The sequence below is a fragment of the Fukomys damarensis genome, unplaced genomic scaffold (assembly GCF_012274545.1).
Source record: "Fukomys damarensis isolate Sample0158 unplaced genomic scaffold, DMR_v1.0_HiC HiC_scaffold_25, whole genome shotgun sequence".
NCBI classification, from domain to species: Eukaryota; Metazoa; Chordata; class Mammalia; order Rodentia; family Bathyergidae; genus Fukomys; species Fukomys damarensis.
In genome coordinates this window covers 33885233-33900853 of record NW_022900937.1, presented here as the reverse complement: position 1 = coordinate 33900853, position 15621 = coordinate 33885233, and the positions used below count along the sequence as shown (strand labels likewise).

The 15621-nt window shown below is 51.0% G+C and overlaps 2 protein-coding genes across 2 annotated transcripts in view; both read right to left on the bottom strand.

Annotated features, from left to right (window-relative positions):
* Dcdc2c (doublecortin domain containing 2C) overlaps window positions 1-661 on the bottom strand; it is a 64575-nt gene extending 63914 nt beyond the window's left edge. Inside the window, exon 1 of the transcript XR_781204.2 lies at window positions 597-661. The gene's annotated coding sequence lies outside the window, so the exon portion shown is untranslated. The remainder of the gene's footprint in view (window positions 1-596) is intronic.
* On the bottom strand, window positions 630-14025 carry Allc (allantoicase). Its single transcript, XM_010629117.2, is given in 14 exon segments — window positions 630-762; window positions 764-912; window positions 1919-2043; window positions 3380-3488; window positions 4730-4803; window positions 5129-5284; window positions 7952-8084; window positions 8580-8659; window positions 10443-10568; window positions 11954-11989; window positions 11992-12040; window positions 12191-12241; window positions 13502-13663; window positions 13917-14025. Coding segments are annotated over 13 exon segments (1236 nt in total). The 5' UTR covers window positions 13592-13663; window positions 13917-14025; the 3' UTR covers window positions 630-704.
* Window positions 14026-15621: the final 1596 nt, after the last annotated feature.

The following is a 15621-nucleotide window of genomic DNA, read 5'->3' as shown; positions in this document are numbered from 1 at the left end:
TGGGTGGGGTGCGGGAGGGGCGCGGGACTGCGCTGACGCACAGCGATTGTGACCCCGCTTGCTGCCCAGGGCAGGGGTGACAGGGCACAGGTGACAGGATGAGCAGGGGTCTCAGAGGGGAGGGGAGGGCTTCCCACTGGTTTTGCCGGCTTTCAACAGCCCCTGGAAGGCGGACTCCGGTCACCACAGGGGCTCTGCCCAGAAGGTACTCCACGCACTGTGTCAGTATGTTGTTATTTTAAAAAGCCAGGCCTGTCTTCCCAGCCTTTGGGAGGCTGAGGCAGGAGGATCACCAAGAGTTCAAGGCCAGCTTGACTACTTAGCGAGACTCCGTCTCAAAAACGAAAAAAAAAACAGCCAAAAAATGTTACCCGTCAAGCGGCCACCTACCATTCAGCCACGACCCATTTCATGTTTTCAGCACCGGAGACAGAATCCAGAGCCAACGCTGAGCCCCATCCGCAGCCCTTTTTCATTTTTATATTTTGAGACAGTTTTGCACTCGGCTGCTAAATTGCTCAGGCTGAGCTCCAACTTGCGATGCTCCCGCCTCAGCCTCCCAGACTGTTTCCCATTCCCAGCCACAGCTCACTTACAAGCTACCCGACGCTTCGGGCCACACGGGGACACATGGCTCTTTGCACCGGGACCACTTTATTGGCGGCCCGTGAGCAGCCGCGGGAGGAGACTGGCCGATCTCAGGGCTACAGGCTGGCCTTGAAGCCGCCCTTCATGGCGAAGCGCATGCTCAGCCTCTCGCGCGGCCCGCAGCAGGCAGATGGAGCTGGGGAAGCCGCGCAGGCGCAGGCGGCCCACACCCCCATCCGGGGCGATGCTGAGCCGCGCGTGCGTGATGACGTCCTGCAGCTCCAGCGTGAGGCTGTCGAACACGTGGCTCTGGTTGGGCGACAGCTGCGACAAGGGCAAAAGCCAGAGGTTGGCAGTGTAGGTGGCCCACGGGACTGACTGGCCCAGTGCCACAGCCAGCTTGGCTTCTGGGGACTTGAAAAGTCATCCATCTGGGTGTGGGGGCACACCTGTAATCCCAGCACTCCTGAGGCTGAGGCAGGAGGGTCACCACTGGTTCGAGGTTAGCCTGGGTTCAAGGTCAGCCTGAAGTACAGAGCGAGACCTTTTCTCCAAAAACGCAAACAAAGCAGCCTGAACTGGCTGGAAAGACCGTTTCAAAAAAAATTTTTTTGAAGTTATCCAGTGACAACTTGGCTTAGAAATCTGCTAGCAGGAAAAGATGCTCAAATAGTACTGGCATGAGTATTCAGGGTCTCACGATGTAGCCGAGGCTGGCCTCCGACCCACAGTGATCCTCCTGCCTCAGCCTCCTGAGTGCTGGGATGGCAGGCGTATGCCGCCATGCCTGGTCGTGGTGTTTGTTGTGTTTAGTAGTTCAAGAGGACCAGTCAAGACGAGGAAGCAGTTGGCTGGCGTGTCTCCATGGTGACAGGGCCTGCTCGAGATCGCCAGCGCCCCCCCCATGTCAAAGACGCTTCCAGAACCTCTAAGCGCCGCCCCCTCTGCAAGTGCACGGGCTTTACAGCTGCTCGTCTCCCCTGAACACACAAACATTTTCCCACTTGTGTGTCCTTAGCACACATAATTTTAATAAACTCTACCAGGTGTCCTGGTGCACACCTCTCAACTCAGCACTCTGGGAGGCTGAGGCAGGAGGGTCACAAATTGAAGCCCAGTCTGGGCAATTTAGTGACCTAGCCAGACCCTGTCTTGAAATAAAAGTTTACACAAGGGCTGGGGATGGAGCTCAGTGCAAAGGCCCTGGGTTCGGCCCTCAGTACCTCAAAAAAGAAAAACTGTTAGAAACGCAGAAGTGAGGGAAACCGCGCCGATTTGGAATCAGATCCGGACTCCGAAACAGCGGCTCCTCATCCTGGGCCCCACCCACCTTGGTGACCTGGAGCAGTGGCTTCCACTTCGCGGCTGGAAGGGTCCACTTCCGCTTGGCCGCCTCCTCCTCCTCCTGCATGGTCAGGACGCAGCCATCCACTTTGCAGTTGTCCGGAGAGTTGCCTGTGGGAGGAAGGGACCCTGTGTGCCAGGCCTGTCCCCTGCGGCATCCGCCTGCGAGCACCTCCGGCTCTTCAGTCAGGTCCAAAACACAGCAAATGCCAGGCGAAATGGCGCACACCTGCAATCCCAGCATTTGGGAGGCTGAGGCAGGAGGATCGCTGTGAATTCAACCTGGGCTATGTAGTGAGTTCAAGACCAGCCTGAAGTACATAGCGAGACCTTGTCTCAAAAAAAACAAATATTAAAAAATAAAGTGTAGTCCTAGCTGGATGTGGTGTTGCATGCCTGGAACCTAGGGGTCTGGGAGGCTGAGGCAGGAGGGTCACAAGATCACAGTTTGGAGTCTAGCCTGGGTAACTTGTGGCAATCTTAGCAAGACCCTGTCTCAAAATAAAATTACAAAATGGGCCAGGGATTTAGCTCATTTGCAAAGTGCCTACCTGGCAAGTGCAAGGTTCTGAGTTTGATCCCCGGTACCAAAAATATAATAAAAATCTTAAAAATAAAAAAATACAAGGCTGGTAATGTAACTCAGTATGCAACCTTTGGGTTCAATCTCCAGTACCACATAAAAAAGTAAATAAATGAATAAACAAAATAAAGCAGTCTTCCAAAAGCAAGCCAAATTCACCAAGACTTCTTAAAATAATACTATGACGATGAACCTTGTGGTTTGTTTATGTTGTGTCTTAATATAACACTAATAATTGAATAGTCGTGATTTGCAAGATATTTAAAAACCAGTCTTCCAAAATATGAATAAAACTGCCACATTCATTATAGAAAAGCGATAACAACTGCACGATACCCAATACTTACAAGACTGGCACCTGAACAACAGAATTTTTTTCTTTTTGTTTTGTTTTGTTGCTTTTTGAGACAAGGTCTGGCTATGTGGCCCAGGCTGGCCTTGAACTCACAGTGATCCTCCTGCCTCAGCCTCCGGACTGCTGGGACCACAGGCATTCACCACCATGCCTGGCGATCTCTCTTAATTTAATGACCTGTGTACATATTTCATAACAAAGTAAATACAGAATACCTAGGTTGCTCGTTCTTGAACCAGCGGAAGGTTGTGCTTTTAAGGATGTGTAGAAATGGTTGCCCCCGCCCAAAACACCTGCTGGGAGTCCTCTCCGCAGCCGCGCCCAGCTCCCCGCTCCCAGCCTGGGCTCTGTGCATCTGGGAAAGCGGGTTCAGGCGGAGGTGACCGCCTCCAAACCGCAGGGCACTGAGTGCGAAGGCAGGCGCAGGCCGTCCTGCCCCACGGCACGGGACACCCCGTCTTCGGAATGAGCACCCCGGTTGTAGGTGCTTCCTGTGGCCCCGCATTTACCTTTAAAATGTCTGGTGTCGACTTCTATTTGAGTTATAACCCCAGGATGGGCCAGCCGGAAGACGGCCCATTCGCACCCTGGACCGAGGAGAAGGCCGTTCTCGTCGTTCTGAGATTAAAAAGGAGGCGAGAGGGGGAGGGGGAAGGATTGGGGAGGGGAAGAGAGGAGAGGCGGGAAAGGGGAGGGGCGGGGTTAGTTATTGGTCACAGCAACAGCTAACTCCGCTCTGGCGCCCCCTACCAGTCACAAGCTCGCACAAAGCCTCATATGAAAAACTACACTTTAAACTGACAGACAGACACGGAGGCGCAGGCCTACAATCCCAGCGCTCTGGGAGGCTGAGGCAGGAGGGTCGCAAGTTTCAGCCCAGCCTGGGCAACTTAGTGATTTAGGGAGACACTGTCTCAAAATTTAAACATTTCAAAAGGGCTGGGAATGTAGCTCAGTATGAAGGCACGGGTTCAATACCAATACCACAAAAAAAATTTTTTTAATTCATTTTTACCTCCAAATCTACAAAAAAATGCTCATAGATTTTGTATCATTAAACTATAGATTCTTGTTGTTTCTTTATTGAAGAAACAGGGGTTTCCCACAATGTGTTGGAGCATCTGTTGATGGGCAGACAGTGTGAGAGAAACCGGAAATTTGGAAATGTGAGATGGTAGTAACAAGCAATTAAAACAATGCCTAAGGGAGGGCCAGGGATGTAGCTCAGTGGTTCTGCTGCCTGCCTTGCAAGCACAAGGTCCCAAGTTTGATTCCCGGTACAAAAAAAAAGAGAGAGAAAGAAAGAAAGAAAGAAAGAAAGAAAGAAAGAAAGAAAGAAAGAAAGAAAGAAAGAAAGAAAGAAAGAAAGAAAGAAAGAAAGAAAGAAAGAAAGAAAGAAAGAAAGAAAGAAAGAGAAAAAAGAGCCGGGTGTGGTGGTGCACACCTGTGATCCCAGCACTTGGGAGGCTGAGGCATGAGAATCTCTGTGAGTTCGAGACCAGCCTGGGCTACATAGTGAGTTCCAGATCAGTCTCAACTACATAGTGAGACCCTGTCTCAAAAACACAAAACAAAAAAAAACAATGCCTAAGAGGTTTCTAAAAAGAAAGAAAGAAAGAAGCTTTCCTGACATAAAACTAAAGACAAAATGTGTTTTAAACACTTTTTGTTGTTGTAGATCTCATTGCTTTGGTTTTTTGAGACAGGCCACTATGTAGCCCAGGCTGGCCTCAATCTCGTGGTGATCCTCCTGCCTCAGCCTCCTGAGAGCTGGGATGACAGGTGTGTGTGTCATCACGCCCGGCTAAAAACACTTTTTAAGAAAAGGTGAGGCTGTCGCTGGCTGTCGTAGCTCTTACTTCTAACACTGGAGGCCGGTCCAGCCGCCTGGCGGTCTCCCAGCCGTCTGCCGTGGACTTGGCCTTGCCAACTCCTGCAGGGAAACTTGTGTTAGCGCTGTCTGTTGCCCAGGGCTCCATTCATTTGAGGATGAACACACAGTGTCCCTGTACTTCAGATCCCACACCTCTGAGCACTGCTACACTGATTAGTTTCCCGAAGGCTGATGTTTCAGGAGAACCCAGGGTTGGCAAATGTTGCTTTACTCTGGTAGCAAGGCCGGTTATGGTGCTGACTTAGCCCATTGCATGGACACATGGGTTCTCCACCCTGTGCTACCTCGTGGTCCCTTCCTCCTCCTCATCCTGGCCACTGCGGGTCCTGATGCTGGCACCCACACTTCCGGGAGCCCCTCTCACCTATCATATTGTTGGGGTGTCCAAAGTGGGTGTTGCTAAATCCCACACAGACGCCTCCAAAAGCGATGGCCACCAAGTCTGTGGGTTCTTTGGGGTCTGTTGCAATCCAGTCTTTCTGTCCAGTACCATACACTCTAAGTCGTGCAATCCCACCATCTGGAAAGGAAAGCCAGCTGTCTTCATTGTCGCCAGGGAAGTGGCTGCTGGTACACTGGAACCAGTCTGCTCCAGGGTCATCTCCTGCTGTACCTGCCACATCTGCCCCCTGCTATGCCTACCTTACCCCTGCACCACCCTGCCTTGGACCCAGCTGATTAGGGACTGAAATCTCTACACACTGTGAGCTAAATAAACTTTCTTCTGTTAGCTTTGGGTATCTGATATTTTGTCTCGGCAATAAGAGAAAAGTAACTCAGACAGGCATCTATGAAGAGCCACAGGTGATCACACGTTTGATGGTGAGAACCTAAGTGCTTTCCCACTGGGGTCAGAAACAAGACCTGTACTTTAGCTCCTGGCACTGCTGGTGAATAGTGCACAAGAGATTCTACCCAGGACCATTGGTGGAGCAGAGAGAAAGAGAAAGAGTGAATCCCAATTGAAAAGGGAGAATTAAAACTACTATTCACAGACAACATGACCTTGTATGCAGAAAATATTTGTTCCACCTAAACACTGTTAATCCAAAAATGTCCAGCAAGGCCAGAGGATACAAGATCAAATTTAACAAAAGAAGTGAGAAGTTATACTCTGAGAACTGCAAAGTATTCTTGAAACAAATTAAAGGAAACATAAATATATGGGAGGACATCCCATGTTCATGGACATCCCATGTTCTTGTGCTCCATCTACACATTCAGTGTGAGATTCACTGTCAGATCCCAGCCAGCTTCTCTGTAGATGTTCACAAGCCAGTTCTACAAGTGTGGACTCACAAGACACAAAACCATCTTGGAAAAGAAAAAAAAAATCTATAAAACTCATGCTTTTCAACTTCAAAATTTACTACGGTGACATAATTCAATGCTGTATGACACTGGTGGAAAGACTGAAAAATGGGGCTGGGGATTTATCCCAGTAGTTCTGCTGTCTGCCTCCCAAGCACAAGGTCCAGAGTTCAATCCTCACTACAAAAAAATAATTTAAAAAAATAACAATAGGTTAGAATTGAGATCTTGCAAATTAACCCATGGGTCAACTAATTTTCCACAAGGGATCCAAAGTCACCCAACTGGGAAGCGAGAGCATTTACAACAAGTGGTTCTGAGACTTCCAACACACACAATAAAAACAAAGGAAGTTCAACCCTGCCTCACACCACCTATAAAACTTAACTCAAAATTGAGCAAAGATGTAAACCTACAATGTAAATGATCTTTATCTTTGAACAAAATTGTAAATCTATACAATGAGAAAAAAATCACATGAGACAAATATTCATAGTCTTGGATATGACAATGATTCCTAGATATAACTCCAAAAGAATGAGCAACAAAGAAAAAAATATTGAACTCCACCAAAATCGAAACCTGTTGTGCATCCAAGAAAGTAAAAAGATACCTTTGCAAAGTGAGAGAAAAATATTCACAAATCATATCTAAAAGAGGACCTATATCTAGAATATATAGAGCTTTCATATTTCAATAATAGCAGATAAAAGCCAAGTTTGTTTGTTTGTTTATCTGTTTTGGTACAGGGAATGGAACTCGAGACCTTGCACTTGCCAGGCAGGTGGCAGCACCACTGAGCTTAATCCACAACCCAAAGCCCAGTTTTTAAATAAGCAAAAGAGCTGAGCATGGTGGCACACGCCTGTAATAACAGCACTCAGAAGGCTGAGGCAGGAGGATCACTGTGAGTTCAAGACCAGCCTGGGCTACACAGTGAGTTCCAGGTTCGTCTCAACTGCATAGTGAGGCCTTGTCTCAAAAAACCCAAAAAATAAATAAATAAATAAATAAGCAAAAGATACATAAAAATGAGCAGAAGATGGGAAGAGATGTTCACCATGATTGGTGAGGAAATAAAACTCGAGCATGTGGCTAGAAGTGCAGATGGTACAGCCACCAAGGGAAAGTCTAGTGGATGTTCCACACTAAACACAACTTTATGAAGCCAGGCATGGTGGTTCACACCTGTAATCCTAGCACCCAGGGAGGCTGAGGCAGGAGGCTTGACATGAGTTCCAGGCCAGCCTGGTATATAAAGTGAATTCACAATCAGCCTGATCTACATAGTGAGAGGCTGTCTCAAAAAATAGAAATAGCCAGGGCTTTAGCTCAGTGGTGCTGCGTACAAGGTCTGGAGTTCAATCTCTGGTACAAAAAGAAAGGAGAGAGGGAAGGAAGGAAAAAAAATGTTTGGAAATTGGCTGTGGTGAGACTGCTCCAATCTACACGTGCTTCACTTGTGTACTTCAGATGAGTGAACTGCATGTTCTGTGAATTACATCACACCAAAGCTCCTACAAAGAAATAACACAGGGCTAGGGATGTAGCTCAGTGGCTTCACTGCCTGCCTCACTAAGCGCAAGGACCCGAGTTCGATCCCAGGTACCAAAAACAAAAAAGAAAGAACACAGAGCCAGCTGTGTGGCGCGTCCGCTGTCACTACCTGTGGCACGGAAGCTGCTGAGGGCTACCTAACCGGAAACACTTAGTTCCACCGCAGCCAACCGACTTGAGATTTTCTCCAACGCCAGTTGCTGAGTAGATTCAGATAATCCCTGAGATTAATGCCAGACAGACCACTAGTCGTCAAGACTGAGGGTCTGGGTCATTTTGTCAAGGTGCCGCAGACCCGCAGTGTCCCTGCCCCACACACCTGGGAAGATATTGAGTCTCACGTGAGTCCACCTCTGCTGGGAGTTGACGAGGAAACAGTTATGGCTGGACGAGGGGTTTTCCGGCCGAAGTTCCGTCATGGGCACCAAGTGATACCAATCGTCCGACTGTAGCTGAATAAGTACAAAAACGCTAGTGAGGCGAGAACTCACCCTAGTGCCGCTGTGGGGATGATGGGATAGAGATGCTCTGGAATAAAAATGAATGCCGGACACCAGGTGCAGTGACACATGCTTGTAAGCCCAGCACTTGGGAGGCTGAGGCAGGAGGATCGCCATGAGTTCGAGGCCAGCTTGGGCTACTTAGGGAGACACTGTCTCAAAATAATAATAGTATTGCTTGAAGGCAGCCCATCTGAGAAGGGTTCTGCCCAGGCTGCCACAGACCATGCTGTCCCCCTGTGAGCAAAGGAGGTGAGGGGTGAGCCCAGTGCAGTGGCACATGCCTGGAATCCCAGTGCTCCAGGAGGCTGAGGCAGGAGGCTCACCAGCCAAGTCCAGCCTGGACAACTTAGCAAGACCCTGTCTCACAAGCGGGCTGAGGGTTGTAGTTCAGGGCAAAGGACCTGAATCCAGTGAGGGGTGCCATCCCTGGGGTGGCCAGCGTACCTCTGCAATGGCGCTGAACTCCTCCGGGCTGGCTGCGGTTCCTGTCCTCACCCCTCGCGGTGGGATCTCCGGCAGTTGATCTGCAGTCAGAGGGCTGTGCAGGTTAGGGGTGGGGTGCAGACTGGCAGAGACAATGCCCTGTCAGGGTGTCGCGTGGCCACCCCATCTCACCAGCTGCGTTAAAAGTCACTGCTGAAGTCACTGCACTGATGAGCAGGGAATGGACAGCGTGGCCCCTAAACGTCTAACAAATGAGTGATTTCGGAGGCCCCGCAAGGCACCCAGTGCTGCCTTTGCTCATCAAAATAGTAAATATCATCTCCAAGTTAGGCCAAACCGACAGATGGATCACATCACCTGGGTTCTCAGGAGTCACCACAAGGCTGGAACCCTGGGCGTCAGGGCCGGATGCACACCCAACCCCAGCCACAGCCCCAGGATCAGACTCTACACCCTTGTCAGGCTGCCACACTTTGTCACGGTGATTTCCTGTGTCTCATCTCACTGGTCAGGCTGTCGCTTACCTTCCCGGTTCCCCAGGGCCTGCTCCTCCCTGCCGTGTGTCATGGGTACTGCGCACCTAGCACTTCCCAGATAAATTTCTCCTCTGACCTGATTTATCCTCAGCATAGCATATCACGTGTACATGGTGTGACAGAACAATACAGTGTGGGCCAGGTGTGGTGGCGCATGCCTGTAATCCCAGCACTTGGGAGGCTGAGGCAGGAGGGTCGCTGTGAGTTCAAGACCAGCCTGGGCTACATAGTGAGTTCCAGGTCAGTCTCAACTACATAGTGAGACCCTGTCTCAAAATACAAAACAAAACAAAACAAAAGAAAAACAGTGCGCATTAGAAAAGAAATAGCAGAAGACACACTGCCACAAACCCCCTCAATATCTTCCCCCTCTATTCAAAACACAAACACACTCATCCCTTGTTCTTGCTACTTTCTGCAGCTGCTCCGCAGTTCTCTTTCCTGTGGGTCTTTACAAGGTGTGGTAAAGATAGATAGATAGATAGATAGATAAAGTGACTGCTGCGGCTGAGCGCTGTCCAAAAGAAGAGCAGCCTTGTAAAAACACAACGCTGTGCCCTCATCCCCCTTAGTCACCAGATCTGGCACCGTGGGACTTCTGGCTCTTCCCAGAGTCAAATGAAAGAGTCCAGGAAAGAGGAACATTTGTAATCAGCTTGGAACATTAAGGCAGCCAGGGCAGCGCAGCTAAAGACCCTCAGGGAAGAGGACTCCAGAGCTGCTGCAGGAAGTGGTGAGGACGATGGGAGGAGGGTGTTCAAAGCCAGGGGGAGGATCTTGAGGAAGATTCACAGCAATGCATCTTTTCTAAATGTTTCAATTTGTTCAGAAAACATCCACCACTTTTTGATCACCCATTGTACAACTGCACACATTTCTTTACCATTAACTCAAAGGTCAACATCATGGTGCCAAGGAAAGGAGCAAACATTCAGCAGTGCTGACGGAGCCTGCATGGTCTGTGGGGTCTTGAAAACCCCAAAACCGTGAGGACACTGCGCTCATCGCAGCAGCCAGACCTGGGCTGGAGCTAGCAGCCCCACGGCCTTCCCAAGCCAGGTTCCCAGGCAAGGCCGCTCCCTCCCTCCTGCCCCAGCAGCCAGCCCAGGTCCCGGGGACATGGAAGGGCCCCTCGGGTGAGGCCCAGGAGCAAAGGAACAAGGAATCCCACTGGGGCCAGCAGTCACCGCTGAGCTGGAATCACAACTCCACCCTGGCCGGGCTCCATCGCAGGGCAGCCTGGGGCCAGCTGCTCCTGGCTCTAGGCTCCCAGAGCGCACTCGGGCACCACCCTCCGGCTCCTCCTGGACACTGCTCCCCAACGCACCTTCTACCAGGCAGGCGGCTTGGACAGACACGCGGGGAGGTTGGTTTCCGGCAAAGTGCGAGATGTCCACGTCAAGGCCCCGGATGACACCCTGGATGCCCAGCCTGACGACACACCAGTCGTGACCTGTGCGCAGGACAGACAAGGGCCCCAGTGCCGGCCAGGCCAGAGGGCGCACGACCTGAAGGCCACGGGACCAAGTTGTGGCTGTGACGTTAGGGGAGCCACACCACCTCTGGGGCCAGCGATTCAACTCCCACTCCCCGAAGAACTTCCCATGATCACTGCGTGAGGCACAGAAGCCCCAGCCCAGCTGGTGCCCCACCCACACAGGAGTTTCGGTGATTTCAAACTGCAGTTTCCTGTAGCGCCCCTACACCCCTCACCAGGACACCCCTCGCCTGTGTGGCCCCGTGTTGTCCTCAATTATCAGCTGCCAAACATAAACCCACCTAGACCAACTCCCCACAAGAAAATGTACTAAGCCAGGTGTGGGACCACATGACTGTGATCCCAGCCCTCAGGAGGCTGAGGCAGGAGGATCTCTGAGTGTGAGGCCAACCTGGGCTATATAATGAATTCAAGGCCAGCCTGGATTACATAGCGAGAGTCTGTGTCAAAAGTAAAATAAAAAATTACAACTGAAAGAGGAAAAAGTGAGAAAATGAAAAGAACAAATATAAACCCACCTTAAAATGTCCAGATGTATTAGCACCTAGCACTGCCTCGAGTACTATAGAAATGTGAAAATTAAAGACAGCTACTATTTCTATAATACTTTAGTAAAATAAATCATTATTAACCTAATGCCTGAATTTATTCTTTTTTTAGCACTTTTTCAAGTAAAATAGGTATATCTTGATGAAGGCTAGCCAGTAACAATAAATAAAAATGCTAGCTTGCCTGGCATGGTGGCACATGCCTGTAAATCCAGAACTCTAGGAAGCTGAGGCAGGACGACAAGTTCCAAACTAGTCTGGGCAATTTAGCAACTGAGCAAGACCCTCTCTCAAAACAAAACAAAATAGAATAAAGGGGCTGGGGATGTAGCTCAGTGCAAATGCCCTGGATTCAATTCCCCTGTGCTGCAAAAAACGAAATGAAGAAAGATAAAGACAGCAGCTTTGGGTGTGCCCCGGGGCCCGGGACGGACCTCTGTGTGATGTCCAGCTCCTCCGCTGGCTGGGTGGTCGTGGGCGGAGTTAGAGGACTCGTCTCCGTGGTAACCAAAAGATGATGCGATCACCCCCTGCAGCTCAGGGTCCAGGGTCAAGTGTAAATGCTTTACTCTTACCACTAAGCTGGCCATGTTGCTCCTCCTTCCGCCTGCGGCTCTCCCCACATCTCCATTTCCGAGCGGAGGTCCCCACTGCCTTTCTGCCTGGTGCTGGCTCAGGGCTGGGCACCAACTGCCGCGAAGAGCTCTCAGGGCGGGGGTCACACAGGGACCCGGGAGGTGAGCGCAGCCCAGGGACCTCAGCCCAGCTCTGGCCTTGCCTTTGCTGTCTTACCTGGGACTCTCTTCCTCCTGGTCTCCCATCCGTCATCCACTTCCCAAACTCAGTGTACTCATGTTCTTTGAAGGTCGGGCTGTCGCTCTGGAAACACAGACACGACACAGGGTGATGGAAGTGGTCGGTGAGTGTTAAAACTGTAAAATGCGCGGCAGTGAAAGACGCATCGCCAGGGCGCCCAGCACCCACCCCCACGCCCCGCACAGCCGGTCTGGGAGAGCGGTGCTGCGATACCTTTATGAGGTTCTCAGCGGGAGCAAAGAAGTCATCTGTTGCAAATAAAATCTAGACGAAGAAAGACAGAAGCAAAGATGGAATGACCACAGATGATGTGAGCCGCTGTGTTTCATTCCCCGGAAAGAGACGCAGAGGGTAATGGCAGGGAACGTGGAAGTCCCCGAGAAGACTCACAGTGAGCACCTGAGTCCACCGCTCTGTGAGGTCACACCTCACCGCCCTCCTCCCCCACCTTGACTTCCTGCCCTCTTCTCTTAACCCCTTGCTCGATCACACTGCAGAAGTGTAACCACTCATACCTGGAAAGCAAGCAAACTCACCTCCTTCCTTGTGGTGGTGGCAGGTTTCGAACCCAAGACCTTAGCACTGCACTCCATCCCTGGTCCTTATTTTTTGTTTGAGACAAGGTCTCGGTATGTATTTTGCACTGGCCTTCCACTCGCTATGCATCCCAGGCTGGCCTCAAACTAAATGCAGTTATCCTGCCTCAGCCTCCCAAGTGGCCAATTTTCTTCTGTTCAAGAACCAAAGGCCTTGGGTTTTTGTGGTTCTTCCACAAACAGAGCAATGAAAAAGAGAAAGGAAGGAAGGAAGGGAGGGAGGGAGGAAAGAAAAACCCACAGGCCGCATGAACAGTTCTGGTCACTCTTCCCTATCCAGGTGGCTTTAGGACAGGGACCCAAAGGTAGGCTGCCCCAACAGTTCATCCACTAATGCAGCTTGGTTCCGAGGGTGAGGCAGTACTGCTAATCAGAACCAGCTGGACACCGACTTTCCACAGATAGCAGCATCCTCATTGGCCTCTGCTCACGGCAGCCTGGTCCTCGGGCCCCTAGGATCTGAGTAGCTCTCAGGATGATTTGCACCCCACTAGGCTCAGGAGTGCCAACCCCTCCCATAACAAATGTCCTCACTGCAGGGGGCACCGTGCACAGTGGCCTTCAAGTTATCTTAGCCCAGAGTGGCAGCCACACCTGTCATTTGGGCACTCAAGGAGGCTGAGGCAGAAGGATCGCAAGTCCCAGACTAGCCTGGGTAACTTAGTGACTTAGTGAGACCCTGACTTAAATAAAATGAAATAAAATAAAACAGGGCTGGGGCTGTGTTTCAGTACAGAAGTGCTGGGTTAAAACCCTCCAGGACTGAAGAAAAAAACATGGAGGCCAGCTGCCCTTGCTGGGGATTGTTGCTATTTAATACAAAGGCTTTGGTGGGATGGGCTCCGAGTGCATTGCTTCAGCCAACTTCAGGCAACCCCGAGGGCAGTGGGGCGGGACCCCTGAGGTCCCGCCTGGGGGCCCCACTTGCCTTCCCTCCAACAGACTCTGACGCCATGTCAACCAGCTGGGTGAAGTCCAGGAAGCGGGTCAGCGCCCCCTCCTTCGGGGTGTCCGCCATGCTAGCTGGACAGCAGAGGGAAGAGGAGCCACACTCTGTCCACGCCGTTCGGTCCCCCACACGGCTGCCAGGCTTTGGGTTATGATCAGAAAAAGGGATGTGATTTTGAGGTAGACTGAGTCACATTGGGTCATCTCGGGGCACGCAGTCAACAAACACAGCTGCTCTGGGTCTGACAGACAGGGGGAGAATCTGCCCTCCAGAATGGGGCTGGCTGGCTCCGACCCACACGTATTTAAGTCAGACCTCTCCCCCTAAGCTGTGGGACAGGGGCCTCTGTCCCCCTGCGGAGAGCGAACACACACATAGCCTAGGCAGCACTCACCTCACACAGAAAGTGAAGCCCAGAGCTCAGGAGGGCTCATCTGCTCCCCACAAGCCAGAAGGGGAAGGTGCACAGTGCCAGCCCAGAGAGAGTTTATAGGACCCATGGTCAGTGCGGAACTGTGCAGAGCTGTGTGACATCACAAGAGCTTCAAAACAGGCTGGGCGGGCAGTCCCCACCACCCCTCAGGTCTCTGGCTGTGGCGGTGGCCAGCCCAGGCCTGTTCCTCCCTAGAATGTCACCCAGACAGTGCCAGACCCTCCACAGCCCTAACAAAGCCACCTCCGCCCTGGCCTGGCCAGAAATCCAGCTTACCACCTGCAGGTATCCTAAGCTTAGGCTGACTGAGCCAGGTGTGGTGGTGCACACCTGTAATACCAGCACTCGGGAGGCCGAGGCAGGAGGATTACAAGTTTGAGCTCAGCCTGGACAACTGAGCGACTTAGCAAGACCCTGTCTCAGAACAAAAAACAATAAAAGGGCCAAGGATGAGGATGTAGCTCAGGGCGAAGGCCTTGGGTTTAATCTTCAGAATGAAAGAGAAAAAAAAAACAAGAGCAGGAATCTCCAGGGCCCTACTAGCACTGCCAGCCATGGACCATGCTTTGGGAACAAGATTCCTGCAGTCCCACCAACCAATAAGGGAGCTGCTAGCTACTTAAAATGAACTAGCTATTAAAAATTTAAATTCACTTAATTAAAATCAAATGGAATTAGAAGTTTAGATCCTCTATCGCAGGAGCTGCTAACAGAAGAGCTCATGGGGGACATGGGGAGAAGAGGTGGTGGAGAGGGCGCCCCCAGGGCCAGGCAAACCCTGTGCAGCCCTGCCAGGGCCCCAGGTCCTGCTTCTCCTGTGTACGGGAACCCAGGGCTGAGCACCCAGGTAGGATTGGGATCATAGTGCCGGCCCCATGGCCACCTGATCCACAGGAGACAAAGGGATCGGCCAGGGATGAGCCATGTTGTTGCAACAGAGCAGAGCAGCTTGGTGCTGTAGCCAAGGGTTACTGCTCAGTGTCACACTGAGTGCCACAGCTCTGGACCACAGCTCTCAAAATTTGAAGACTTGAGAATCCGATGGTCAGTAGAAGAGGTTGAAAAAAACTTTTATTATGCCAGCGAGCCCAGCAGGAGTCTGAGCCCTCTACCAGAAAGGAGAGCTTCCGTATACAGGGATCTACAGGGTAGGCAAGCGTGCTCACTAAAGCAGGGGGTGGAGTCCCAGAATATTCCTGAAACTCATGCCTTGTGAGCATGCTCACTGAAGCAGAGGAACAGAGTTACAGAACATTCTTGAGAGGGGGCGGAGCTTAAAACATTCCTAAAAGGTCACACGATTCAAACAGTCACAAACTTTTTTGATACATTGGGCAGGAGCCCAGCAACACAAACTTATAATTCAAAACAAACAAACAACAAAAAAAAAACATTCTGTGAAAAAAAAAGAGAATGGAGCCAAGGCACAGGCCTGTTTTATTGTATAGCGCTTCTCTATCGATATGAGTGCTCCTCTCCTGGAAGGACAATGGCACCAGAGGTCCTCTCCCAGGACAGTGTCCTCCCTTCCTCCAGAACGTCCCCAGGGCATCATATCCCTGGATCCCGGCCTTTTGATGAGGCAGATACTTGAGCCTGCACCTCAGTGGCACCGTGAGCTCCCCATGAGTGGCAGGCAGCTTTCTGTTACTGGTACCAATCCTGA